Source organism: Furipterus horrens, unplaced genomic scaffold (assembly GCF_987537825.1).
Source record: "Furipterus horrens unplaced genomic scaffold, mFurHor1.1.pri manual_scaffold_5, whole genome shotgun sequence".
In the NCBI taxonomy this organism is placed as follows: Eukaryota; Metazoa; Chordata; class Mammalia; order Chiroptera; family Furipteridae; genus Furipterus; species Furipterus horrens.
This window is the reverse complement of record NW_028327175.1, coordinates 65,082,728-65,110,026: the sequence shown is the minus strand read 5'-3', so window position 1 is coordinate 65,110,026 and position 27,299 is coordinate 65,082,728. Positions and strand designations below refer to the sequence as shown.

Genomic DNA, 27,299 nt, shown 5'->3' with positions numbered 1-27,299 from the left:
ATTGAAATATGGGTTTGGTTAATCAGTTCATTACCTGTCTTTGATTTTAGAATGTGTTTGTGAATCGCATTAGAGAAACTCGTGGAGTAGGTCAACGGGATGTGCCAAAGGTACCTATGTTAGAAAGTAAAAGCTGTTACAAATTAAATAAAGTCATTTTATTTTCGCATTGTCATATTCAGATAAACTGTAAAAGGCACCTAACTACCCATCCTTTACATTATCAGTAGCCTTATAAATTATTTCATACTAGCAGATCCCTGGGTATGAAATAATTCTTCCATGATAATTATGAAGGTGCAGTAATACATACCTAGTTGAACTCTGTCACAAGCACCTGTGCCATTTGCTGTCTAAATCTCATACCACAATAAGTTCTGTTAATTGTTTTTTTTTAAGGAGGAGAAAAATATACAATCTTCCTTTCACGTTTCCAAAAACTCTGACAGCCTGAATTCACATAACTGAATCAAAACTGTAGGAAAAAGCCTTAAGAAGTCTAGATCTTATTCCAGTGTGATTTTTGCACTTATCCTTTTGTTCAACAATGCTAGCCACATCCAACTGCCCACTAGCTGGCTGTGAGTAAGTGGTCCACAGTTTAGGATCTGCAGGTCAGTAAGCCCAGAGAGCAGAAAAGCAGCATGGATGGGAGCAAAAGGCCTCAGTTACTTTTCAATGACCCTACTATGATAAGTAACAGAAATTGGCTGTTTTTTCTAACTTTCCAGCAGTATCCAGAATTTATTTCTTCTATCACATTAAGCCATATTAGCTCTAGTAATTCTATACATGTAAAATTATGTGCTTGAAAATACCAACATGTGTACAATGGAAAGAAGAGAGAAGATGTTACCATTAGTCCTCAAAAAATATATACATAAAGGAAACAATGTATACAGACTCGATCTAGTAAAGGGTCAGAAGGGATTATCTACCTGCTAACCACAAAGGTACAGATAATCAACAAAGCAACTGAAATATTTACACAACAAGATAAAAATGGACACATAGATATTGCCCGGCCAATGGAATGAGATTCCTGGATAAACCTTAGCTCTGGAAGGAAACAGATTTTTTTCAGCTAAACATATCCGGGAACAAAGAAGAGGGATAGTAGCATTTCATAAGTTTGAATAGGCATAAATCAGAGAGTAATAATTATATAACAATAATCTAAAAACTGCCTTGGTTAGAAGAAAAATACAGATCATTGTAGACCTTTCTTATTCTGGACCATTCATACTATTGAATTCTCTCATGACATTTTGGTAAGTTATAAAATAGTGAGTCCTGCTTTCCTAATAATGAATCAAAGATTAAATTTTCCAGGCTTTGTTGCCAAGCTACAAATTGTCTAAGCTCTTTGAGGTTCAGACTTCAGATGGACATATAGAAAAATAGAAAGCTGTGTCTCACATTGAGAAGTAGCTGTTGGATTGGAAATAGGTAACTGATGAAACCAAAAGAGAAAACAGTATGTTTATATTCTATGTGTTAAAGACCTTGAATTTGGTTCTGATTCTCAGGAAAATTCTAGAATTTGTTATTAGACAACTAAATCTTTAGAAAAAAGAAGTAATAACTGTAAGAGTCAGTACAGATTCACTTGGATTATTTCATTTTAAAATAACCTAATTCCACTCGTTAGTTGGGCTAATAGATTAATGTGAACAGTATTGTGTTTCTTGATTTCGGTAAAACCTTTAACAAGTTTCCTCAGGATAGGCTGGTGAATAAGACAGTGTGGTTAATTGGGTTTGCTTTTATTATTACCAAGGACATCATATCTTTTAAGACATTACATTTATAGTCTATTACTGAAAATAAAAAGACAACAGGAGGTCTTAGCATCTAATTTATTACATAGGGACTATCTTTTTCTCTCTGATAATTTGTAGAGCTGTCACAACACTTCCTAGGTATAGGCCAGACACACAACTTATTAGGGCCCACAAGTCTAGTATTGAAAAGAGTCAGGGTATATTATAATAGAAATAGAAGCGACCACACACTGCCTCAGCACTGAGTTTCTAAAGGTGGCTGCAGAATTACTAAGAACGCAGCTGCGAACAGAATCGGAACATAACCACGAACCACGTAGTGGGCCACCTGCAGCTCTTTAAATCTGCGATCAAAGCTAGCTTAGGCCTTTGATTCCTGTGTAGGAATAGCATCGCACAGTCTCCCGAGAAGCTGAAAGTTAATGCCATACAAGTAAACTGAAATGAGGTAAATTCAACCCTTAGAAGAAAAGTAGCCACCTTTCCTGCAGGTTCCCCCATCCAGGGTCCTCTTTGAACACCCCGCTCAGGAAGCGCTCCTGTCGCAATCTGAGCAAATGCCCTTCTTGTTCAACAACCACGAGGGGGATTCCTTTCTGCAGAGTCCAGGTAGCTGTCATCTCTTTGACTTCCACAGTTTCCCCCTGAACGGTGAGCTGAAATGACAAGAGCCTGTGGTTAGGTCAAGACAGGGTGTAGAAAATGAAAAGAGCTGAGAAACTTAGGGGCCCTGGGATGCCAGAAACAAGGCTGGGGGTGGGAGGCGGACTCAGGCTGCGGTCTGGGCAGAGCAACGTAGAAACTGGACAGGGCTTCTCTGCAAATTACCTGAAGGAAGTATGTGTGTGGGAGCTTGAGGGTGAACGCTTGGCAGGAAAAGCCAAGAGGAAGGGCTTAAGACTGGAGCCTTCCTCCTGCTTCCTTTCAAAACAAAAAGAAAAGAACCTCTCCATTTAGTAATGGTGGAATCCAGGGTGGTTGGCTTAGAAGAGAATGGGCTGTCTTTAAGGGAAGCTTTAAATATTCCAACAGAACAGTATATCAATAAAGGCATATTAAATGCAGAACAAAGCCTCTAGCTTCCTAGCTTCTACTAGGCATTTCTGATCACTGGATGATGCTCAGTCTTCCTTTAGAAAGCATAATTTATGGGATTGACATGACTCTTTTTAAAAGAGTTTGCCTTTTTTTTTCCCATTATGATTTTGTTTCCTCTCTCTTACAGTGCTTCAGTAACTTCCCATAAGTAAACAAAAGACAGGCCCTCACGAAAACCAAAAGCCATTCACTCTATTTCCAAACCTAACATATTGGGTTTGGCATTTTTCAGAGTCTACTCTAGAGGATGCCAGTGCAGCAATCACCACTCAGAGGAATTTGGAGCTAAGATATTTTTAGCTAGCAGTGGGTTTGTGGGAAAGCTGACTTGTAACAACAAAAATATAGTAGTAACAGCATCATCCCCCTGAATAGCCTGAACATTCCTTTTTCAGTCAGCTTTGTTTCAAGGAAAATTCTGGAGTCTCTCTTCCCCTCCAGTTATTCAAAGGGACAGTTGGGCTATTTTTCATACTTACACCAGTCAGGTGATGGGCCAGATCTGTTCTGCTCTACTGGCCTCTTTTTTTTAAAGTATATTTTATTAATTATGCTATTACTGTTGTCCCTATTTTTCCTGCTTTGCCCACCTCTGCCCACTACCTCCCTTCCCTCCAGCAATACACCCTCTTAGGTCATGTCCATGGGTCATGCATATAAGTTCTTTGGCTTCTCCATTTCCTATACTATTCTTAATGTCCCTCTGTTTACTTTATACCTTCCAGTTATGTTTCTTGATCCCTGCATCTTTTTGCATATTCTCCCCCTTCCCCGTCCCCACTGATAACCCTCCATATGATCTCCATATCTATAGTTCTGCTCCTGTTCTAGTCGTTTGCTTAGTTTTGTAAAAAAATTCATTTGTTGATAGTTATGAGTTTGTTGTCATTTTATTGTTCATAGTTTTGATTTTCTTCTTTTACTATGTGTGTCTCTTTAAGATTTCATATAATAAGGGCTTGGCGATGATGAACTCCTTTAGCTTTACCTTGTTTGGGAAGCACTTTATCTGCCCTTCCATTCTAAATGATAGCTTTGCTGGATAGAGTAATCTTGGCTATAGGCCCTTTGACTACTTCTTGCCAGTTCCTTCTTGCCTGCAAAGTGCCTTTTGAGAAATCAGCTGACAGTCTTATGGGAATTCCTTTGTAGGTAACTCTCTGCTTTTCTCTCACTGCTTTTAAGATTCTCTCTTTATCTTTAACCTTTGGCATTTTAATTATGATACGTCTTGGTGTGTCTTTGGGTCCATCTTGTTTGGGATTCTCTGTGTTTCCTGGACTTGTACGTCTATTTCCCTCACCAAATTAGGAAAGTTTTCCTTCATTATTTTTCAAATAAGTGTTCAATTTCTTGCTCTTCCTCTTCTCCCTCTGGCACCCCCATGATTTGGATGTTGGTATGTTTAAAGTTGTCCCAGATGTTCCTAAGCCTCTCCTCATTTTTTTCAATTCTTGTTTCTTCATTCTGTACTGGTTGACTGTTTATTTCTTCCTTATGTTCCAAATTGTTGGTCTGAACCCCAGCTTCTTTCCCTTCACCATTGGCTTTGTGTGGATTTTTCTTTATTTCACTTACTATAGCCTTCACTTCTTCCCTTTTACATTTGCCATGCTCAATCATGTCTGTCAAGTCTGTGAGCATCATTATCACCAGCGTTTTGAACTCTTCATCTGTTAGGTTGGCTATCTCTTCGTCACTTCGTTCTCCCACTGGAGCCTTGATCTGATCCCTCTTTTGGGCCATATTTCTCTGTCTTTTCAACTTGACAGCCTCCTGTGTTTGCCTCTGTGTCTTAAGTAAAGCTGTCATACCTGTTATGTTGTAAGGGTCAGAGCCGTAGGTATTTGTCAGTGTAGGGTGACCCATTGTGGCATCACCTTGTGGCACGTATGTGAGGAAGGTGTCAGAGAGGGAACAATGTCTTTTGCTCAGCAATTGCCCCTTCTCCCATCACTTCACCCACTTCCCTGGTGATGGTTCCCAGAGTGGGTGGATTTTTAGATGTTACAGGACTAGGGGGCCTCTAAATAGGCTTTCATGAGGGACAGGCAGTTTCCTCCGCCACCCCAGCCCACACTGGTTTTCACAGCCAGAAGCAATGCAGCTTTATTTTTCCATCATGGAACTGTGAGCTGTGCGGTCTGGCCTGAGACTGGGATCACTCCCCTGGTGTCTCTACCAGCTTTTATAATGCATGACTGCTCTTTCTGATGGCCAGCCACAGCCACTGCCTTGCTGCCACCACTGCTGTCACCACAGCCACCACACTGTCCTCTCCACCCCAGCTCTGCCCTCCTACCTGTCTGAATGAGTATTGCTTCTTCATATCTTTGTTCATTGGACTTCCATGCAGTTCGATTTTCTGGTAGCTCTGGCTGTTTTTTGTTTTGAGGTAGATATAATCCTTCTTAGGGTTGTGGAAGGAGGCCAAGTGTGTCTACCTATGCCTCCATCTTGGCCAGAAGTCCCTTCTGATTTCTTTATACTTACTGTGCTGCTTGTCCTCTTGGAATCAGAATAACAAAATCCACCAGATGTAAAATCACCTTCTAAGCAACTCTAAGACAAGAATAAAAGAGTATTGTTATTTGGGCACTGACAGTTGACTGAATATGCATATTAGACATGAATGCAGATATTTATTGGCATAACTATATGAAAATTTAATTCATCTAGACATGGAAATGAGCATAGCAATCATTAAATGAATAAAAGGCATCTTCTCAGTGACCATAGGAAATACACAAAAGTTCCTTCATAAATTGCTATGCTTCTTATCATATCTAGGTGAATTATGTTTTCACATATATGCATATATTTAAAGTTTGGTAAAAAAATTCAATGTAGTGGGATAACTGTTTTAGGGTTAAATCACTTTGTTGAATTTTCCTTTTATTGTGTTAGTCAAAAAGTTTTTTGTTTTGGGGTTTTTTGCTTTTTTTTTTTTGTAAGATGACTGTAGTAGCCTTAGTTGACTTTAACATCATTTGAAACAATTTTGTTAGATCGTATTGTGACAGCTGACATATCAGAGTGTATTTAAAAAAAAACATCAAATTGGTGAATTTTTGTGTAGCCATTTTAATATTGAAGATGGAAAATTATGCAACATTTTTGGCATATTATGCTTTATTATTTCAAAAAAGGTAAAAACACAACTGAAATTCAAAAAAAGGTTTGTGTAGTGTGTGGAGAAGGTGCTGTGATTCATCCAAGGTGTCAAAAGTGGTTTGTGAAGTATTGTGCTGGAGATTTCTCTTTGGACAATGCTCCATGGTAGAATAGAACAGCTTAAGTTGATAGCAATTAAATTGAAACATTAATTTAGAACAGTCAGTGTTATTGTATGCAGGAGATAGTCGACATACTCAAAATATCCAAATCAATAAAGTTATTGGTGAAAATGAAAAATGTATTTTATTTTATGGAAGAGCTAAGCGGACTTTTTGGACAACTCAATATTTCCTTTCTCCTGGGAAATATCTTACCTTATTCTTTTATTCTACATGTTACTCATGTCCCTATTTAACATTTAGGCAACTGTGTAACTTTAACTTTCTCCTATCATATTGTAAATTTCTTGACATTGGGGGAAACACATTTTTTACCTGGTTATTCCCAATGACTTCCACAGTAGCATACAGGGATGAGCAAAAGTAGTTTACTGTGTCATTGTGACATTCTTTTGAGTTAGTAAAACTATTGTAATAATCATAACTTTCATTTTTGTATACAAACAACTGTAAACATACTTTTGCCTACCCTGCAAAATGAATGCACAATAAATTTTGAATTCAGAATTAGTGTAAGACTTAAGAAAATCATCAACTTGGCAATCAGTCCTTGAATAACTATAAGTTAATGCTCCAAGGGCAACTGTAGATGGGAAAAATGACATACACTCTCTAAAGCTCTCAAGTGCTATTAAATTATTTTATGAAAAATAACAACAAAGAATTCTTCTGATTTTCAAGACACGAATTAGAATTGACATTATGGGACACAATGCTGAGTAAGATGTTTTCATGAATTTATCATTTTCATACCACAGTTTCATTTGGCATCAGAAAGGGGTCAACTAGAATATAGGACCTTTAGGTGAACGTTAAATGGGAGACTTTCCTGGTAACTAGGAAGAAGCCATGATGTAATTGAAAGAATAATTACTGGATTTAGAGTCAGAAAATACATGTTAAGCACTGACTTCATTCCTCACTTGCTATATGATTTTAAGCAAATCTCTTCCTTATTATTAGTTTTCCCATCTATAAAAATGGGGTAAGAATTCCTACCTTACCTTCTTGATGTGGTTTTAAGCATAATGTGACAAAAATTAACATAGCAGTATTCACAGTTGGCTTTAAAAAAAATCCTCTTATTGTTGGCCAAATTTGTCCTTTAATTCCCCCTACACCCACCACACACCAAGCACAGATTGAGCAAGTAGAGCTCAGCCTTAAAATTTGGACAGAGAAGAGTAGGTATAATATGATATGAATTACAAAGTCATTAAAGATTTGGAAAATGGGAGAATAGAAGTGTGTGGTTTACAGCAGAAGGGAAACCAAAGAGAAGGAGGTCAAGTATAAACCTCTATGGTTTACCCATTGTGGCATCCTGGTTTAACATGGAACCAGAGGAAAAAGGAAGGTGGTACCTTCTAAGTACCCTGGTAGTGTGACAAGTGGAATAAATATTTGTTGACTGATGATATAACTATTTATAAGCTTTCATAATTAGCCTGTCACCTGATAGGCTTAACAACAGGCTACTGTAATCCCACATGACTTACATTTGACAGACTGCTCCACAAATCATCATTCTTAGCATTTCTATAGCTGAACTTCTTTAAGTATTGAACAATTCCTTTCTGAAATTTCTCCTCACTTAGGAAATCCTTGAGCATATTCAAAATACAAGCTCCCTAAAAAAAGAAAGAAAACAAAGAAAAATAATGTATAAAGGAAAAGGTAGCATGATATGTTCTTAAAGGACGCTTAATTTTATAGAGCACATATAATGTCTGAAAAGTGAACAGCAAGTAAAATAAAAAGTGGAACAGGTAACAGTAACCTGGCAGCACCACTTAACCTGTTCATTACACAGGCCTCCTTGTATTTTTCCTGAAAGCAGCATTTCCACTGCCCGCAGCATTTACTACCTTGTTGTAGGAAACTGCATCAAACATTTCCTGTATTTGAATAGGAGTTTCTGCTTGATTGGAGATAGGATGGGATGAATTTAATGAATCTCTTTTAATTACTTCAAAACACACTTCCAAAAAATAGTCATCCTAAACAGGAGAGAACAATTTTTTCATTTTCAATTTGACACTCTTAAAGCAATAGAAAACATGCTACGTTTAGTAATATATTCTTAGAAGTAAGTATTTGATCAATGTTTCTTACAATTCATTATAGGTTTCTTTTCCCTTGTATATTGCCCTTTCTCCAGTTTTCCACTTCATAGAGGTATATATCCAACATTCCCTCAGATATGTCATGAATGTTTACCAGCTACCAAGCCTTTAGATATAGAACCAAAATTAATGGTTCCCATTTAGTGAACACTTGCTGGGTGCCAGGACTTTATATCCATTATCTGCCATCCTTTTAACACCCTGCATGGGAGATGCATTATATTCATTTTACTTATGAGAGTATGTGAAGCTTCGGACTAAAACACGGATTCAGCACATAGCAAATAAGAAGGCACTGACTTCGAATCCATGTCTCTCTATACCATACTGGACCAAATGCCTACCCCAAAGAGCCAATTAACCTTCATTAACCACCTTGCTGTGGTGTTCAGACACCCTTATGCCTATAAAAAGCCATGTTTAAAAAAATCTTTTTACACGTTTTGGGGAAGTAAATAATAGGCTCTTTGTAAATTCTAGAGCAAACCTACCAACACCTTGATCTCTAACTTCTAGCCTCTCCAGAAATATGAGAAAGTAAGTTTCTGTCTTTTAAGCCACCCAGTTTGGTATTTTATTATGGCAGGCCTAGCAAACTAATACAATTTGCTCTGTATAGCAAACAAAACACCACAGGCTCGAATCACCATGCAATATTGTCTTCCCTTTAGCATTCACTAAAAATTTTTACAGTAAATTGATGATTCCTTAGGGCATATGGTATGACATACAAACTGATATGACATTCAAAACTGTGAACTTACAAATTGTAGCTCTGGATATGTAGCAGTAACAGAGATAAGTTCCATGTATGTTGCAAAACCTTCATTGAGCCAAATATCATTCCACCATTCCATTGTAACCAGGTTGCCAAACCACTAGGAGTTAAAAACTCAGTGTTATTGGAAGTTTAAAAATATAGATAATTGATAATCATAGCAAAAAATATAATGGGTGCTAACTTCCTTTTAGTAATGAAGGCCTTTCCTCTAGATCTTTTCTACTCTTTTCTCTCTTGACAATTCCTTCTGTTACAGTGATTTTCAACTTCTTTCATCTCATGGCACACATAAAATAATCACTAAAATGCTGTGGCACACCAAAAAATATATTATAATTTTTACCAACCTGACAAAAAAAATAATAGGTGTGATTTTGATTCATTCACATTGGACAGCTCTTGTTGTGTTCGCTGTTGTCATCTTTTTTTTTTTTTTTGACAGTCTAAAGGAAAAGAGGTCAGTGCCTGAAGTATTGAGGTATTGTGTGTTTTAAAAATTCTTGCAGTCCCGGCCAGGTGACTCAGTTGGTTGGAGCGTCATCCCTTACACCAAAAAGTTACGGGTCGACCCTTGGTCAGGGCAAGTAAGGGAGGCAACTGATCAATGTTTCTCTCTCATCTCTCTCTCTCTCTCTCTCTCTCTTCCCTTCTCAGTTAGAAATTATTGTTCTGAGTTCCCTGCCTTCTGATCTCACCACCACAGTTTTGTTTCCTTCACTTTTCTTTTGCAATCCCATTGCCCACAGCTCTCCAACTTTCATTTTATCCTCTGAATATTTCCTAGCTATTAGATTTAATATTCTACAAGAAAATAAAACATTTTGTGGGTTTTTTAATTTCTTGCATTATACTATAATCTCAGTTTATCCTTGATATATGGTGATGGTCTAAGGAAAAATACAAGCCGAAATATCCTTGGTGAACTTACCTCTTCATATTAATGAGTAGGTACTTAAGAGAATTATTAGAATTCACTTAGGACTTTCAGACTGTTACATAATATTACTGATGAGCAAATTTTGTTGTTAATCTCTACCTTGATATTTCCAGGGATTAACTTGGCCACTAAAGTGAATAAGGTCTGAGATTTTAGCTATATATACACAAAATAAAAAGAATGAACAAGGATAATCTAAATAGAAATTTATCTATATTTGATCTATAACACATTTTAAATATTACTATTTTTTCATGTAATTTTATATTTTATTTTATTTATTTAGCCCATATGCCCAATATAGTGCATCTAATTTATCTATTTTAGCATTGTAATCTCCAGAAGGATGGGAAACTTCAAAAGATTTTAAGATTCAGAAGAGCCTTGTTAAAGTTTTACGAGTAGAGCAGAACAGCTACATCTGTAGCTTTTAGAAAATGTGTGAGCTCTATTCCTTTTTTGATGACCCTCAGAGCACCTTGCAAGTGGGCACCAATCTTCCCAAGGGCATCTGTGAGAAGGGACAGGAGTTGTTTCCTCAATATCAGAAGTGAACATGAGCAACACAGGTTGAGCTGATTCTGATCACTTTTCCAGTTAGTAAGAGCAGTTTGTTTATTCTTTCATTCAATAAATATCTATTGAGAACCTATGTTCCTGGTACCATGCCATATGTTAGAAATATAAAGGAGAGACAGCACCAGGGCAAGTGCGAGCCAGATGGGCACTGGGCAACTCTGTGCTCACTGAGGAAAAGTAATCAAACATGAGCAAAGGAGATCCTAAGAAGCCGAGAGGCAAAATTTCATCATATGCTTTCTTTGTGCAAACTTGCCGGAAGGAGCACAAGAAGAAGCACCCAGATGCTTCAGTCAGCTTCTCAGAGTTTTCTAAGAAGTGTTCAGAGAGGTGAAAGACCATGTCTGCTAACGAGAAAGGAAAATTTGAAGACATGGCAAAGGCGGACAAGGCCCGTTATGAACGAGAAATGAAAACTTATATTCCTCCTAAAGGGGAAACAAAAAAGAAGTTCAAGGATCCCAATGCACCCAAGAGTCCTCCTTTGGCCTTTTTCTTGTTTTGTTCTGAGTATCACCCAAAAATCAAAGGAGAGCATCCTGGCCTATCCATTGGTGATGTTTCAAAGAAGCTGGGAGAGATGTGGAATAACACTGCTGCAGATGACAAGCAGCCTTATGACAAGAAGGCTGCTTAGCTGAAGGAGAAATATGAAAAGGATATTGCTGCATACCGAGCTAAAGGAAAGCCTGATGCTGCAAAAAAGGGAGTTGTCAAGGCTGAAAAAAGCAAGAAAAAGAAGGAAGAGGAGGAAGATGAAGAGGATGAGGAGGATGAGGAAGAGGAGGAAGATGAAGAAGATGAAGATGAAGAAGAAGATGATGATGATGAATAAGTTGGTTCTAGAGCAGTTTTTTTTTTTCTTGTCTATAAAGCATTTAACCCCCCTGTACACAACTCACTCCTTTTAGAGAAAAAAATTGAAATGTAAGGCTGTGTAAGATTTGTTTTTAAACTGTACGGTGTCTTTTTTTGTATAGTCAACACACTACCGAATGGGTCTTTAGGTAGCCCTGTCCTGGTGGTATTTTCAATAGCCACTAACCTTGCCTGGTACAGTAAGGGGGTTGTAAATTGGCATGGAAGTTTAAATCATGTTCTTGTTAGTGCACAGCACAAATTAGTTATATATGGGGATGGTAGTTTTTTCATCTTCAGTTGTCTGATGCAGCTTATACAAAATAATTGTTGTTCTGTTAACTGAATACCACTCTGTAATTGCAAAAAAAGTTGCAGCTGTTTTGTTGACATTCTGAATGCTTCTAAGTAAATACAATTTTTTTTATTTAAAAAAAAAGAAAAGAAATATAAAGGCATATACTACAGCCTCTGCCTCAAAACAAATGATGGAGATCCTTAAGTAGACATAAATGCAATAAAGTATTATTGGTGCCATGATCAATATCTGTACAAGGGACAGAGAGGATTCCAGGAGGAAAGAATAGGTTCTCCTTAGAGAGTCTATTGATTTTTAGGAAATAACTCATTTCCTGAGTCTTGCAAGTGATCTTCAGGTATGTTGGGTTTGGTGTGTGCTCTGGGCAAATCAGTAAAAGCAAAATCATAGAGGAGCAACACAACCTGGCATATTCAGGAAATGGCAGTGGTCTGGGATGGTTAAAGCTTAGCATATCAGTAAGAGACGAGGCTGGAGAATTGGAGAGGGGTTATGTCATGGGGGTTTTGAATACCATCCTATGGACCCCTGACTCACCCAGTTGGCATTGGGAGTATTTGCCAGGGTTTTACACAGAGGAGTGACACGGACCTATGGAGACAAGATAGTCAAGGCAAAAATCCCAGTGTACCCTGCTGCTTCAGCCCTAGACTCTGCATCTCCACAAAAGAGAAGCTATTAAAGGAAGACTCAGAGGGAGCATGAGGCTTTAGAGGTAGAGCTCACTGATGATTTCCCTACAAACACTGGGTAGAAAGATTAGGAATCCCTAGGCTAAGTTAAGTGCTTTAGAAATACCAGTGACTAATAATCAAAATCCCCAAGATGGGCCAGTGGGGAGATCCTAAATCAGAGAAAGCTGCCCACATGTTCTCATAGTGCAGTGCTGAACATGACTCCTATGTAATTGGGTACTTAGTTCACTGCTATGGTGATAATAAAAGATAAACTTAAAACTTAAAAATAAGAAACATTACCAGATTCTATACTGGCATGCTATTTACCTACGTGGTGAAAGATGATTTTTAGGGCCCTTAATAATTCACTGTGTCACTGGGGATTTTCAGAAATGCAATAGAGTAGAAATAGCCTCTGATATGTATAGTGCTAGTTTTATAGTTTTATATTAGTATGTAAGACAGAGTTGATAAGTGGGCCTTGGAAATCTTACTCTGCAAGAAATCGTAGCAGTGGTAATGGTCACTGTCATCATCATTAATAGCTAACACTTCCTGAGTGCCTACTCTATGACAGAAACCGATATTTATCTGAAGGCCTCACAACAGTTTCAAGAAGCAGAAGCTATTATTAACTTAATTACATAGATGAGGACGCTGGAGTTTAGAGAGTTAGGTAATGTGTCCAGGATCAGCAGCCTGTGGGTACTTAGCCTTGAGGTCCTTCATTATGGCCATGTATTCACAGGTCCCAACCAAAGGGAGATTGAGTTTGCCCTAGATTGGAATGTCACAGTTCTAAGGGGTATAAGAAGAAATATATGTAATACAAATCCTTTTTATAGGGTTTCCAGTTCTGTGTTTCATGTATATGCATAGTTCCTACCCTTCTTTACTAAAACACATTTGAAGACTTTACGTTGGAAGAGTTTTAGAGAATATAGTGACAGTTCTCTCATGATAAAATTTCTGTATGAATCCTATAGTCTAGAGCTGGAGCCTTTTGCTACTTGATATATTGTGTTTGGTTTGGTAATCCATAAGGTCCCCTCTAGAGGTAAAATGAAATTTAATACTTTCATGTTGTTTCAGGAATATTGGTGGTGTTCTGTGTAATGCTCTTTTGGACTAATACTAAGAAAATGTCACAAGTACCAAGTACCTGGTGTGCTAGTTCATGGGCTATGACTGTGGTGACCCAGAGTTTATCAGAAGCAGAAGAGGTCTTGGGATCAAAGAGCAGTGATGTCTCTCTATATGTGATGAGGCCCCAATTTTCCATGGCTCCAGGTCCAAAGTCAGGAATGGCAACTAGATCTAAAATATAAGAACAGTCACACTTGATCATTATGGCTTCCATACCAGAGTGGGATTTCTTTCTTCCTCAAATATATTGTGATCCTTGCAGTGTATATAGCAGACTTTCTAAAAATATCAAGAATATCTTACAATTGGCATTGTGTCTTGTTGCACTAAAAATAATCAGTATGTCAAGTAGAATATATTCTGTCAATACAGTTTTGGTTGTAGCTGAAGTAACCTATTGATATTTAACCATGGTTTTTTTTTTTTTTTTTTTTTTTCAAAAAGTGCTGGACTCTGAAAATACCATGGAGGCATTAATGCTAAGAAAGTAATTTATTTAGTATACTAAAAGCTTGTAAAATAAAATGTGTCGGATAATTGTTAATATGTTTGAGATTCACCAAAAAATATAATGAATTCATTTCTACAAAAAATAGAAAGTTATAGGATTTTAATTTCAGGAGAGCATCTTTAAGGAACAATTTCTATAGTTAATATTGCAATTAATATTTCAGGCATATGGCCTCTCTTATGAGCAAATGTTGTTTAAGGCAAAGAGGAAAAAAGCTGTGAGCATCAATTCTTTCTTACCTCAATTTCCTTTCAACATTGATATTTCCTCTTCCCCTTAACTAAGTCTTCACAGGAGGGGGGTAAAACTTAATAATCTTTAACCAACTTAGGTATAATGTATGTTAACTTGCATCCATTTATGTGTGTATGTGTTTTACATCCTTTGCCAGTGATTTCATGCAGGTTAGAAAAGTAAATTTTCTGGCTAATATTTAATCTTGAGTTTTTTTTATTATTCTTCCAGGCCATTTTGGAAGAAATACTGTTTGGCTAAAAAGGAAGATAATTTTTTTTCAGTTTGTAATGAACCATGTCACTTGGCTTATAATTGCATTGTCTGGAATTAGTACTGGTTAATAATAATGTATAAATGCAAATACTTATTGCAAAATAAAAAAACTAAATTGACACTAATAAAGATTAGTATTCATTAGCACTTCAAATGTGGGAATGACTCCTTTTCTAAATTGCACTGACGGTTTTCCATTAGTTGGATTATGTCCCAAAGCCATTAGAGACATTTCTCTGCTCTATTTTTTCTTAAACTGCATCTTTATTTTCAGTTACTTTTAAAATGCATTTTATATACTCTTCAAGGTTGCATTTTGTTGATGGCTCTTATTTGACATTTCCTTGACTTTTGATGTAGAGGACAGCAGTGGATTGTGGGTAAACTGAATGTAGTATATCTGTGCTGAATATATAGAACTGGCATCCTAATAAGTCAGTAAAACTCAGGAACTATAGGGATAAGCTCTTGATGTCTTTTAAAGTTTCCTTTTACCTTCTGCAAAAAAATAAAAATAAAAAAATTGCATGGAGGTTGGGGGAAAAGGGCAAGAAGGATATGATAAGAAGTATTTCCTGACATCCCAAAAGAAAATAAATGTTTTGTCACTGTCAGAAACTCTTAAAAAGTAATCTACATAATTTATAAATTTAAGCCATAGTTTTTATATTATAAAAACATTGTAAAAATCATAAGCTTTATTTTTAAGATAGAAAATTAAAACCAACATAGACTGTGTTTTTTAATATAAAGGCCTTCTACTATATTCAAATGGTCTATTTTCTTCAACTCTTTTTAAAATCTTTGCCACAGTTTTCTTATCTTCCAACCTTAATTGCACTACAGATAAAGATGAAGGGACAATTTTTAGCTGTTTACATAAACCTTTGACAACTTCTATAAAACATTGCTGGTCTTGTACAGATATGGTATAGAAAAAAAAAATGTACTCCAGAAAACTCATCCAGTTAATCCTAATATGCAGTGCACCTATTTTAATATTAAATGCAATAAAAGAATAGAAAAATAATCCACACTATTTGGGCTTTTCATAAACACCTTATTTTCTACACTCAAGGATCATCTCTAAGGTACAAATTACTGCTTCCTGTGCTAAGTGAACCTCTTCAGTGCTCATTTAAATCACAAATAAAAGGAAAAAAGTTAAAGCAAATTATATAAGCAAAAATAAAGATAATGACATGGAATTTGTACCTACCCAGTTTTGGGAGTGGATAGTTGATATCAAAGTAATTTTCATAAAAATCGAGTAGCTTCAATGATGCTTCCAAAGCATAATGAGTTTGACTCCATTTCTCGGGGGATGCATAGATAGACACCTGTGAAATGGTGACCAGAAGAAGTGGGATTTGAATGACAGTCCTTTGTCACAATATGGTTCCTAAAAACCCTCACCCAGAGAAAGGCAGACTGCATTTGTCAAGAAATTGTTGAGATGCTACTAAAGCATGTGGTTGAATATGCATGCTCTGTAAAGTATTAAAGCAAAAGCTGCTCACAGAAGTTATAAACAACCCTGCATATTCTATTACAATCTATTCCCAGGTGTTAATTATACTTTTCAAGCTACAGTGTATAAGTCTATTATATCATGAGAGCCCAATTGAGCTCATTGGCATTAGGTATACTTGAGAACTACCCTTCCATAATTATGACTGCTAGCACGATTCAAATAAAACATGGTTTTCTGAGGTGGGGAATTCCTCAAAACTTATTGGATCCAACCTTTCCTGTCCCCTTCCTGGTCTAGTTTACTTTAAACTAAAAAATGTCCAAATATGTTCATTTACTATCCTCAAAGTAACTAACCATTAAGTAGAAAAAATAAAGTTAGATTTTAATTTTCTTGGGTTTCAAGTATAATGTTGCTTTCATTTCATTACCTGCTTGCATGGTCTGAATTAACTGAAGTTCTTCAGAATTTTTATAGGAAGGTTATGTAAATGGCCACCATGTTTTGATGGATGGTACCAGGCACTGTTTTAAAAGTTTACATGTAAATCTAAATTCTCTCACCAGCATTATGAAGTAGCTATTATCTTCATGGAGATTAAGTAACTTGCTCCAAGTCACCCACGGGGAATACTATAGATCTGGGATGTGAATCTAAGGAAGCTGACAGCAGCCTGTCCTCTGAAGTGAAGTGTCACCTGACCTCTCACATAACTATAGCTGTGCACATACAGATTTATGTGCAGAGGTGCCATGATATGTATATATCTACATACACCTGGGTATAATATGCATATAAATTATAATAACCATTTATAGCTATTTTTCATAAGCATTATTTTATGGTTCTTTGAATACATTTTTATGTTGATCATTTACTTCCTTAGGGTAAGGAGTTCTTTTTTATTTTTAATGTCTCTATTGGTGTTTTCAGAAATTTATAAAATTATTGGGTATTATAAATTTTTGCAAACAATGAAGACTAAAAATTATCAAGACCTCTTTTCATTGAGGAAAACAATTGGAAACAATGTGAATGTCCTAAAGTAAGTTGCTGATTTAAAAATCCTTGTGATATTTCCATGCAATATAGTGCTAAGCAATTATTAATATAGTATTACAGAAAAATATTTAACTGCATTTAATTTTTATTGCATATTATAGTGAAGATTGAGTTAACATAGTCATATATTATTTTGTCAATAGTGTATATATATAGTATATAATGTTTCTGTATATACTGACATACATAGAAAATAGTTGGAAGGTATATACTAATATTATCAGAAATTATATCCTGGTATTGGGATTATGGGTAATTTATTTTATTTTTTACTTATCTGAAGTTTGTAAAATGATCACGATATTTTGATAATAACATGAAAAGATTAAGAAAATCAAAGCTCAATGCCCTCAGGACACTGTTCTGTGCTGTGTATGAAATTAGCTCCCAGTCTCACCTTGACCCCTGATGAGGTTGTCCCACTCACAGGCTTGAAATCACAGACTATGTAGGCTACAAGGTAAGTACTCATTCTTACAGTTGTTTCAAAATGATCTTCCAAGAGGCCTCCTTCAAGTTCAATCGTCTTAGCCTACAGGAAGAAAAAGAATCAGTATTTGAAAATCAGAGTATTTTACAACAATGCCTATGACTTAAGCCAGGTAATGTAGAGGAAAGCCTGACATTCTCAAGGACACTTGATGCTCTTATAGGAGATCAGTGGCCTCTCATAACATTCTGTAGCTTCGCCTTCCTTTATGTTTCTTGTCCCTGGACTTTCCTGAAGACACAATGCATTACTTCTGGGATCCCAAAGTGTATGCTCATCTTATTTTGTTGCTTGAAAACATAAAAACATCTTAGAGGCTTCCACTTTCTTGAAATGCAGTAATCTCCAAATTGGCATTAATTCAAGGTCTGCACTTCTAAGGAAAAATACCAGTGAATGGCCCCATTCCCTTTGTTATATAATAAATAAATTTCTGTGGCAGAAGGAAAGGGAAGCAAAACTGTGCTAGATGCTTTGCGTTAATTTTTAATCCTCTTATTATTTGTGTGTGAGGTAGGTGTTATTTCACAGGTACAGAAACAGTCTGAGAAATGTTAACTGATTGCCCAAGATCACACGGAAAGTTCCACAGCAAGACCAAGATGTGGATGTGACCGTGTGACTCTGAAGACATTGCTCATTCTTTCACTCGCTGTGTGACACTTGCTGTGTGACAGGTTTAGTCATAGTCTTATTTTTATCTTTTCTTCATTGATTCCACAATGAAAGGAGTCAGGCCAAGGAGGTCATTAGTAATTTAAGCTTCTGCCTATGTACTGATGAAGCAAAACTTTTAAGCCTACAGACTCCTCAGCTGTAGCTGTCAAATTTACTGAGTAATTACTGAATTCCATCTTTATTTGCTCTGGAGAGCTTGTCCCAGAGATGATCTCCAATACCCCTAAATACTGAATGGATCAGAGTCAGTAATCTGAAAATATCACTTTCTTCAAATTGGTAATAACTTCCTCCACCCACCCACCCCCCTTTTCAAGGTGTCAGCCCTGTGGCAGTGCTAACCAGGGTGTGCTGAGCATGGTGTATATGTTTGGTTAAGGTGGCAATGTGCTTTGGCAAGAAACAATAGCTTGAAATTTTACCATAAACTGCCTAGCCTTCTTCAATGACAAATGTTTGTGCTATTCTACAGAATTTAATTCTACAGATTTCTACTAAAAGATTCAATTCTTAAGTTCCAATAAAGCAAAGGGCATTGACCAAATACTCTAAGGAAGTTAGCAGTTTATATAGGGTAAATTAATTTTGTCCAACAATAATCTCTTTTTTTATGAGTCTGATTCTGTGGGTACATTCCTAGCAGAAGGGAGGGTTATGGTGGGAATCAGGGAGAGGGCATTGATTGTAGTCTTCCAACCAAACTTGGCAGCAAAGCTATTTAGTCCAGTGTGTGGAGGGGTCAGGGGAGAAGGAGGCGAGGCTGTGGTACTTTGGGGAAAATGAGAGTCTGTGACACTAGACAACTGGTGGCAAAGATGGGTAGGAGACAGGTTGGCATTCCCTCTGATTTTTGACCCCAGATAAAGATGTAGCCCGTGGAAGCTGAGTTTTGTTCAGGAACCTGGAGTGACCCACGTGGATTAGCATTGCCTTAAATGGAAGTGTATGGCGTGTTAGTATGAGTTCATCCAGGACGGTGATGTAAGCTCCAAGTATAAAACACTTGTTGCTAGATGAGGATTTGGCTGTTCTCTCAATATTGGCAGGACTCTATTTGCATAGCAAGTGTCACCAGAAGGTGTGTGTTCCTTTAAAGAGTGAACGGCACAAAGAAATGCCCAAAAGATATGCTGCCTCTACCAGGGCTAGGCTGACCACCTCATTTCCCCTAAATCTTATATTCTTAACTAAACAAATTGAGAACTAAGTATGTGTTGTTTCTTCCCACCAGCCTATAGTACATCTTAAATGCTGCAATTCTTATAATCCAGAGAGTATGATTGCAGCATCACTTCAGTTCATCTTTTTTTTTTGGCTAACCATGAAAGCCTGGGTAGGGCATGTGAGTTAGAAGCAGAATGTCAAGCCAGTATTTGCTGAGAATGACATGGTCCAGAGAATTGGTCCAGTCAGCTGAGGCAATGCAAAGATTCAAGAATTGTGTAAAATATTTTCAAAGTATTCACTTATTTTTCTTAAATATGAGAAGTTACTGGAGATTTCTAAAAATAGAAAATTTAAACTCTAATATAACAAAACAGCAATTATGTTTGCATCACACTTTAATTAAAAGACTTTATGAACTGTATTTTTACTTTAGCCTCCAGGGTTATTCATATGAAAAATTATGTTAATAAAAGACTGCCAGGTAAGAGATGGAACTACGTTTTGCAAAGATTTAAAGTTAAAGTAGTAGATCATTTTTACCTGAAAATGATAGGGCTAATTAAATCGCTGTGTTTACAACCTTGGAAAAACTCTACGATGTGTGTTAAATGGACTGTTGTCACTGTTTGCCTCCATCTGCTCTGCCACTATTTCATAGCAAATATCTTTTCCAACGTTAAACAGAGATCTGGGAAATCCAGCGTCTAATTCATCAAGTCCTCTCTCCCCTGCCTCCTGGAAGTCGGTCACTTCAGAACAGAGAGGATGGGGGCGGGGTAGGACCACTTGCTGGCTTACGATGAATCGGCTGCTTTCTGTGCTGCTGGTCCTGCTGAAGCACAGTCGGGAGAGCGTCTACTTTTGTCCTACTTTACAAGTAATGGTAAGGAGACATTTTACATTTTGTTCAATAACACATATGGCAAGCACAGCCTTAGTGAGGAAATATCCAATGAAGTTCAGGGTCCACTGTGTCTTTCAGAGTCTCTGCATTTTGAGTATGAATACAAGCCAAATAAAAGGGTTCAAATGTTTCTTTCAATTAAAAAATTGTATAACCACAATAAGTAATTTTCATAAAACATTGAAGAACTACCTCTGGATTAAAAAACAAAAAAGGATTCCTAGGTTCCAGCACAGAAGATTAGATCAGCACATCTGGGGTGGGGCTCAGACGGGGCTCTAGATCCTACAGCTCCACATGTGCTCCCTGGACAAGCAGCCACGGCATCCATTGCCTGGGAACTTGTTAAAAAGACAGGATTTGGCGCCTCTTCCTAAGACTGACTGAGTCAGAACCTGAATTTTAACAAGATCCACAGATGATTCATGTGAACATTAAAGTTAGAGAAGTACTGTTCATGATTCTGAATTTCATCTCTGGCCAAGTGACACTGATCTAAAAGAACAATGTTTCCATATGAACACAAAGAGACTGTAAATTACCTTGTTTTGTTTTTTAAAAAGTTTCTGGTACAACAATGCCCCACACAAAATGATGTTAAAAATCTAGAAGGATTGGGGTTATTAAATAATATGTAGCATAAAACAAATTAATGGCTTAAGCCTTAACAACAAAGAAGATATTTTTAGAAGCAACACAACAAAGATAAAGGCTCAACTTGAGAACAAGTCCCCAATATTTCTGAAAGTGGCAATACCTTTGGCATGTTGGATAGTGCAATGTGTCTGCTCTCTCTTCTTATCTTGATTGAAAAGTTGGCTTTGAACAATGGTTCATCAAAGCAAGGGAAAGCCATTCGTGCTTCCGTTGGCTCAAAATCTGTTACTGCAATTGTTCTGTTGAAAGAACCACCCCAGCCAGAATACATAAGTGAGACCAAGAAAGACATGAATCTGTACCTTTAAAACACAGCTTCTAAATCCTGGAGGTGACATAGTTGATTTCTCAAACTATAATCTTAGAGAATTCAAGCTTCCTTTTTTGAAATAAACGTGGCTGAATTTTAGTTTAGTAGCTGCCAATCATGAATAATGCATATGCCGGGCACTCTGCTTACACAATCTCCTTCATTCTCACAGCAGACAAGAATATTAAGACTCAGAGAATTGGAGTGACCTTACCAGGATCCTTAGCTAGTAATTGGCTGAGGTAGGCATGTCCAGTCAATTTGAGGTCAAAACTGACTAGGAAATTAGTAAGTCAGTATTATCTCTAAACCTGTGGGGATCTCAATGAGACATGAATAATCGTGGGTCACACCTTAGAATGTGTTCCCAGGAAGCAGATGCTGATTTATTAAGAACATGCTGCCAGAGAAAAGGGAGTGAGGGAAGCAGGACAGGGAAGAAGAAGAAGCTAGGCCAGGTCCCAGCTTCAGTCTGATCCCCAGGAGCTCTGGAATGGAAGCCACACCTTCAAGTCTCCCCCTGCTGCAAGCAAGGAGCTGGGCTTTCATATTTCTGTACCATAACTGGCTAAGTGTCTCCATGGCTAAGGCCCCAGATACTTCTCGCTCCCTCTGCTTGCTAGCAAAGCCACTCCAGTCTTCAGACTGTAACAGGTAGACAAATCTCTGTATCAAATCACCTTGATAATACCTGAAATAATGTAATTCAGACTGGAAAAGAGAAGCTATCAGGAAAATCATAAAAAGAGTCTGAAATAGCCTGCAGCTAATTATGGGAGGCATGCTGGAAGTCCTCCAGCTCTTACTCCAAAAATTTCTCCCATGTCTCCCAAAATGATACTCTTAAAAAGTATTTCCTTTTGGTAGAGCCTTTGTCACTTGAAAAAAATTAAGAAAAGTCATCATAGGTCACATGGTGCCTTAGTGAAAAGAAGTTGATAAATTTTGTATCCAGTGCTATGCTGGACCTGAGAATGGGCCCCAAGAATTGAGGCTGCAATATGGGGAAGCATCCCCAACCAGGAGGGGGAAAGAGATGGGCCTGGAGAAGGGCTGTCCAGAATGGACTGCTGGGGCTGTAGGGTGGGTATATGAGCTCCCAGAGGCAATAGTACCTAAGGTGGGGAAGGGAAGAGGAAGTATGTAGAAGACGCTGCTAAAGTTGCCTGCTAACATCTATTCCCCTTCTTCAGTTCCAACAGAATTTAGATTTTGTTGAGGAAGACAGTGTATTGTTAGAATCCCTTATAACTTGATAGGCATATAACTCATGGCCTAGTTGAAGTCATTGGGTGGGAAAGCTTTGTAAAAGGAGTCAGACTCTGCTGCAATGTTTCTTTTTACCTTCTTCTCTTCCCCATTTGCCCCTTTCTTCCTGCCTGGAATGGGACTTGATGCCCAAAGGTGCACAAATCATCTTATATTAGAAAGAAAGCCATATGAGCCGAGGGTGGCTGAGCAGAAAGATAGAAGAAGTCTGGTTCTGTATAGCACTGAGAAGCACTGTAGCAAGTCTGAACTGCCCTCCTCCTGGGCTTCTTTTCTCGTGTGAATTAGCCTCTAAGTGTTGAACCATTCTATTTGGGTGTCTCTAACTGGCAATTGAACACAACTGATAAAAGGTGGTAGAGCACTGAAACCATGCTCCCTTTCCCTCCAAGATGCACCCCAGCTCTGAACAACCAAATTATCCTCTCTTTCTCCCACCTCACCTGACCAGTATGTCCACAAACTCTGTCTGTATTACTCTCCAAAAGAAATGCCAAGTTTAGTCATTTATTCCATAAGGCACCACCACTAGACTGGCCTGAGTCGCCATTACTTGCCTGAACTACTGCAATCTCCTCCTAAATGATGACTCTTCTTCTTTTTCCTCTCTATAATGGATTCATTCTCAACATACACCTGATCTTGATAAGCATAGATCAGATCAGAACCCTCTCATAACTTCCCATTGCCCTGAAGTAAAAGCCTCTGCTCCTTACAGAGATCTGACCCCTTTTGATTCTGCTTCTCTCTCTTGCTCATGCTTTTTAAGCCACACTGGCCTTCTTTTCTCAATCAGTCCCAACTTACAGACTTTACATTTGATGCTCTCTTTTCTGGGGACACTTCGCCCTCATACATCCTCATGATTGTGTCCTTTAAAAAAAATTGTCAGGTCTCAGTTTAAATGTACCTCCTTGACAAGGACTCTCTGACCACTCAGCTAATTTAGACTCAAACCCCAGCTACACTTCCTATGACAGCACCTTGCTTTACTTCCTTCACAACACCTACCATTTACCTTGTCCATATCTCACCACTATACATTCAGTGTCTAGAGTAGTGACAGGCATAAAGCATGCACCCAATAAACATGAGCTGATTGAATAAACAGCGTTTCTTAGTTCTCCAAACAGACTTGCTCGGGCCTCCTGGATTTGAGTCATGCTGTTTCCTAGGCAATCTACATACTTTTGTTTCCTCTTTCTCTATGCAAATCTCAGATCAAGGCTCACCTCCTTTGAGAAGCCTTTCCTATTTCTAATCTCTCTGCACTGACCATCCTTTCCTGTAGCACATAAACATATGTCTTATCACAGCTTTATTGCAATTTCCTTAAGAAATGGTAGAGCTTCTTCTTCTTCCTAGTTTCCCACAGTTTATTGCACTTTCCATAAAGGGTTGCTGAAGCATACTCCTGGCAAAGAGATGTAACACATAAAGAAAGTATCACAAAAGACTGTAAACATCTGGAGCAATGTCTTACCTTATTTCACCATCAAGAGTTCTGTACGTGCTTTTATAAAACCCTTCAAAACCATCAGCTAACTTGGCCTGGAAGTCAATAGCCACATAGTATCTCAGGCCAGCCGTAAGTTTCTCCGGAACCAGCAGAGCAATTTGTTGGTGAGCAGGATAACTCAAAACATCCAGATTTTTCCCTGGTTTCCTGTATCTCAAATCTTCCTCCGAATGAAGGGTGACATTCATGATTTCAAGATCTTTGCTGTGTAATATGATAAATTGGGTGGTATTTCTGACTAAGACTTCAATCTGCTCAGATGCAGCAAAGTCCAGGGAGGTGAGATTTGGATGGACAGAGAGGTCATAGTGGAGGGGAATGACCATGTTGGGGAGCCTTAGCTCACGCCAAGGAAATGGTTCCCCATTGATGGCTACTGGGAAAGCCCCCGGGTCCTTATTGAACTGATCACTAGATGGCATTGAGAACTGAGAACAAAAGCATATTCTGAGTAGGATGATTGCTGCATAATAAAACCCTATGTAAACTTTAAATATTAGTTTTCTGTATGAATTAACCATTCCAGAAATATGAGCCCTAAATCTATTCTCTAGGAAATAAGTTACTATCCAGGCTAATTCTCATAGGTCTTCACAGCACTGTTTTGGCTCCATTTATGTCTCTCAGGATCTGGACAATGTTTTAATAAGCTGATTTAATCTAGAAGAAAAAAAAATTAAGCATGAATTAAAAGATTTAAATTCCAAATAAAGCCTTTTAAAAATAAAGTAATATGTGAATGGGGAACACCTGCTCTCGATCAGAATCAGGCCAAATATCCACAAAATAAAGTAGAAACTGGGATATCATCTGGTTATTACAAATACACATTTTTTAGAGCTCCAATGAAAGGACTCTGCCTTCAAATTGCATGGAAGGAATCTCCTCTGATTTGTGTATGATGAGCAGAAGGCAGGTGTGTACATGCATTGCATGTTGAATGTTTCTAGCATTTGGCTACAAAATTCTACAAGTATCCTGGAGACCTAAAAGTGAATTGCACAGATGTCTTCCTAAGTCACAAAGAATATATTTTTTGGATACCAGATATTATTATTAAGACACTGAACTTTACCTCTTTCAGTAAATAACACATCTGAATGGCTTTAGTCTATGGATATTGGCATAAAGGATGCAGGTCAAGCTAGATGTTTACACTCAGATTATTTCCAATATATCAAAAGCTATGGAAATAAAATTCAGGTTTATAATATTCTAACTGACTACTTTAAAAATTGTCTGGTCCTCTTCATCTTAGGCTATCTCTGAAAGCACAAATTAAGCTGAATTCACTGCCTCTGTAAATAGAACTAAGATGATTTATTCTTATTAGTAGGGCAAAGCTACCAAACATATAAAATTAGGACAATATAGTTAGCATTGGTGAGTCAACTTTGACTCCCACCCTGCTCCAACTTAAATCCGTGAATCTGTTTCTTTCCTTTTCTCTTTTATCATTAACAAGTTCTTTAGAACTAATTATCTAAACAATTCCTTCAATATTCCAATTTGCAATATTAATGTGGGTCAACAGGTCTTATTAAAGGAACAAAGACAAAAAAGAATAAAATAATGGTTAAATTATTTTTTAGACAAGTATTATATTATGGACACCAAATTTCAATGTTCCAGAAACCTCTGATACATAAAACCAAAACTGGCCTATTACATTGAATTTCAGATGATGTGAAAAATGATATTGCTTATTTGTTAGGTCTGAGGTTTGGGAATCAGGGTTCCTGGATTCTAATACTAGCTCTGCCACATTTACCTGTATGGGGCAACTTTCTGATTTTTTGAGCATTAGTTTCCTCACCTATAATATATTGTAATAATTATACCATCTTCATGATGGGAGGATTAACTTAAATAACTTGCGTGAAGAATTTGGCACAGTACAGCAACTAGCATGTAAAAAGAATGTAATGAATGTTAAATGTTAAATGATTATTGTGGTTATTGTAACTTGAATTATCTGAGCTAAATTAAGAAGTAGTTCTGCCCCAACTCATAGCAGACACACTCCAAGAAAGATGTACTTTTTTGATAAGAGTGGTGAGAAATGCCTTGATATTTACTCATATAGCCTTTAGCTTTAGAACTGCTAACAATTCTAAATGCTAGCTAGTATAAGTCCTCAATGTCCAGATAAAGAAACTGAGGGAGGGCATGACTTTCCTAAAATCACACAGGAAGCTAGAAGCAGAATTAAGACAAAAACACAGCTGTTTGGCCCTTGATCTTAGAGATTTTTTCATTATATTGCACTGTACCTCCAATACCATTGCAGTGAACAAAACATCCTGGGATTGCAGACACGAGTATTGCAACAAACATTTAGGAAAGGCTAAAAGAGTGAGTCAGTTAAGCAGAAAATTCTTAAATCAAGTCGTATCCCCAAGCACGTACTTTCCAACACAGATTCACCACTTTCCTTTGATTACCAGACCTCCACACACACAGCAGTTTTATACCACAGCTCTGGCCATTAGACCTGCTGAAAAATCCTGACTTAAAGATAAATTCAAGAGAAATGTTAATGTGTTACCTTAATCCATGTTGTTGCAGATTTGAATGAAGGGGAATTTCTTTTTGCTTTCACTTTCTATTTGGTATAAGACTAAGAACTTTGCCTACTTCCTTCCTGATCATAGCACTAGCTGGTTCATTATCATATAGGTATAAATGGGGCTTAGCACAGAAGCTTTAGTTCAGAAAGCACAAGAAATTAACAAGTGGCTTCAGAGCAAAAGCCACACCATAGCAAGTCAGGGTAGGACTCCAGCCTCTCCGTGGCTGGGCTCCTGCTGTGTTTATCTTCCCCATCTCTTATCTCCACGTGTAAAGTCTTCAGAAAGTAGTGTGTGTGTGTGTGTGTGTGTGTGTGTGTGTGTGTGTGTGTGTTTAGAGCAAGTTATTTTAAGATGATCTTGAATTCCTGTGCTGTGCCCTTATTGCTATGAAATCTGACCCCTGCCTACCAATGACCTCCAAGTCAGATTCCATGGCCTTTCTCTGAGGAGATCGTCCTAAGCTTTCCCATGCCTATAACCTCTCAGACATTCAGGGGCTGTACCCCACCCTTGTCTCTCCCTTCTTCCTTATCTGCCAGGTCGAGGCGGGCCTCTTCTTCACCACCCTGAATAT

General features: G+C 37.6%; 2 protein-coding genes across 2 annotated transcripts in view; one reads left to right on the top strand and one right to left on the bottom strand.

Annotated features, from left to right (window-relative positions):
* ERAP2 (endoplasmic reticulum aminopeptidase 2) overlaps positions 1-26,978 on the bottom strand; it is a 40,412-nt gene extending 13,434 nt beyond the window's left edge. The window contains exons 1-12 of the mRNA XM_090276517.1: positions 26,701-26,978; positions 24,117-24,812; positions 21,155-21,293; positions 17,556-17,690; positions 15,842-15,962; positions 13,618-13,772; positions 9,069-9,182; positions 8,047-8,178; positions 7,678-7,809; positions 5,376-5,444; positions 2,265-2,440; positions 35-114 (exon numbers count right to left, since the gene is read on the bottom strand). Coding sequence (XP_090132643.1) covers positions 35-114; positions 2,265-2,440; positions 5,376-5,444; positions 7,678-7,809; positions 8,047-8,178; positions 9,069-9,182; positions 13,618-13,772; positions 15,842-15,962; positions 17,556-17,690; positions 21,155-21,293; positions 24,117-24,673 — 1,810 coding nt within the window. The 5' untranslated portion in view covers positions 24,674-24,812; positions 26,701-26,978. The remainder of the gene's footprint in view (positions 1-34; positions 115-2,264; positions 2,441-5,375; positions 5,445-7,677; positions 7,810-8,046; positions 8,179-9,068; positions 9,183-13,617; positions 13,773-15,841; positions 15,963-17,555; positions 17,691-21,154; positions 21,294-24,116; positions 24,813-26,700) is intronic.
* Positions 10,789-11,539, top strand: LOC150008740 (high mobility group protein B1-like). Its single transcript, XM_090279007.1, is given in 1 exon segment — positions 10,789-11,539. A coding segment is annotated over 1 exon segment (450 nt). The 3' UTR covers positions 11,239-11,539.
* Positions 26,979-27,299: the final 321 nt, after the last annotated feature.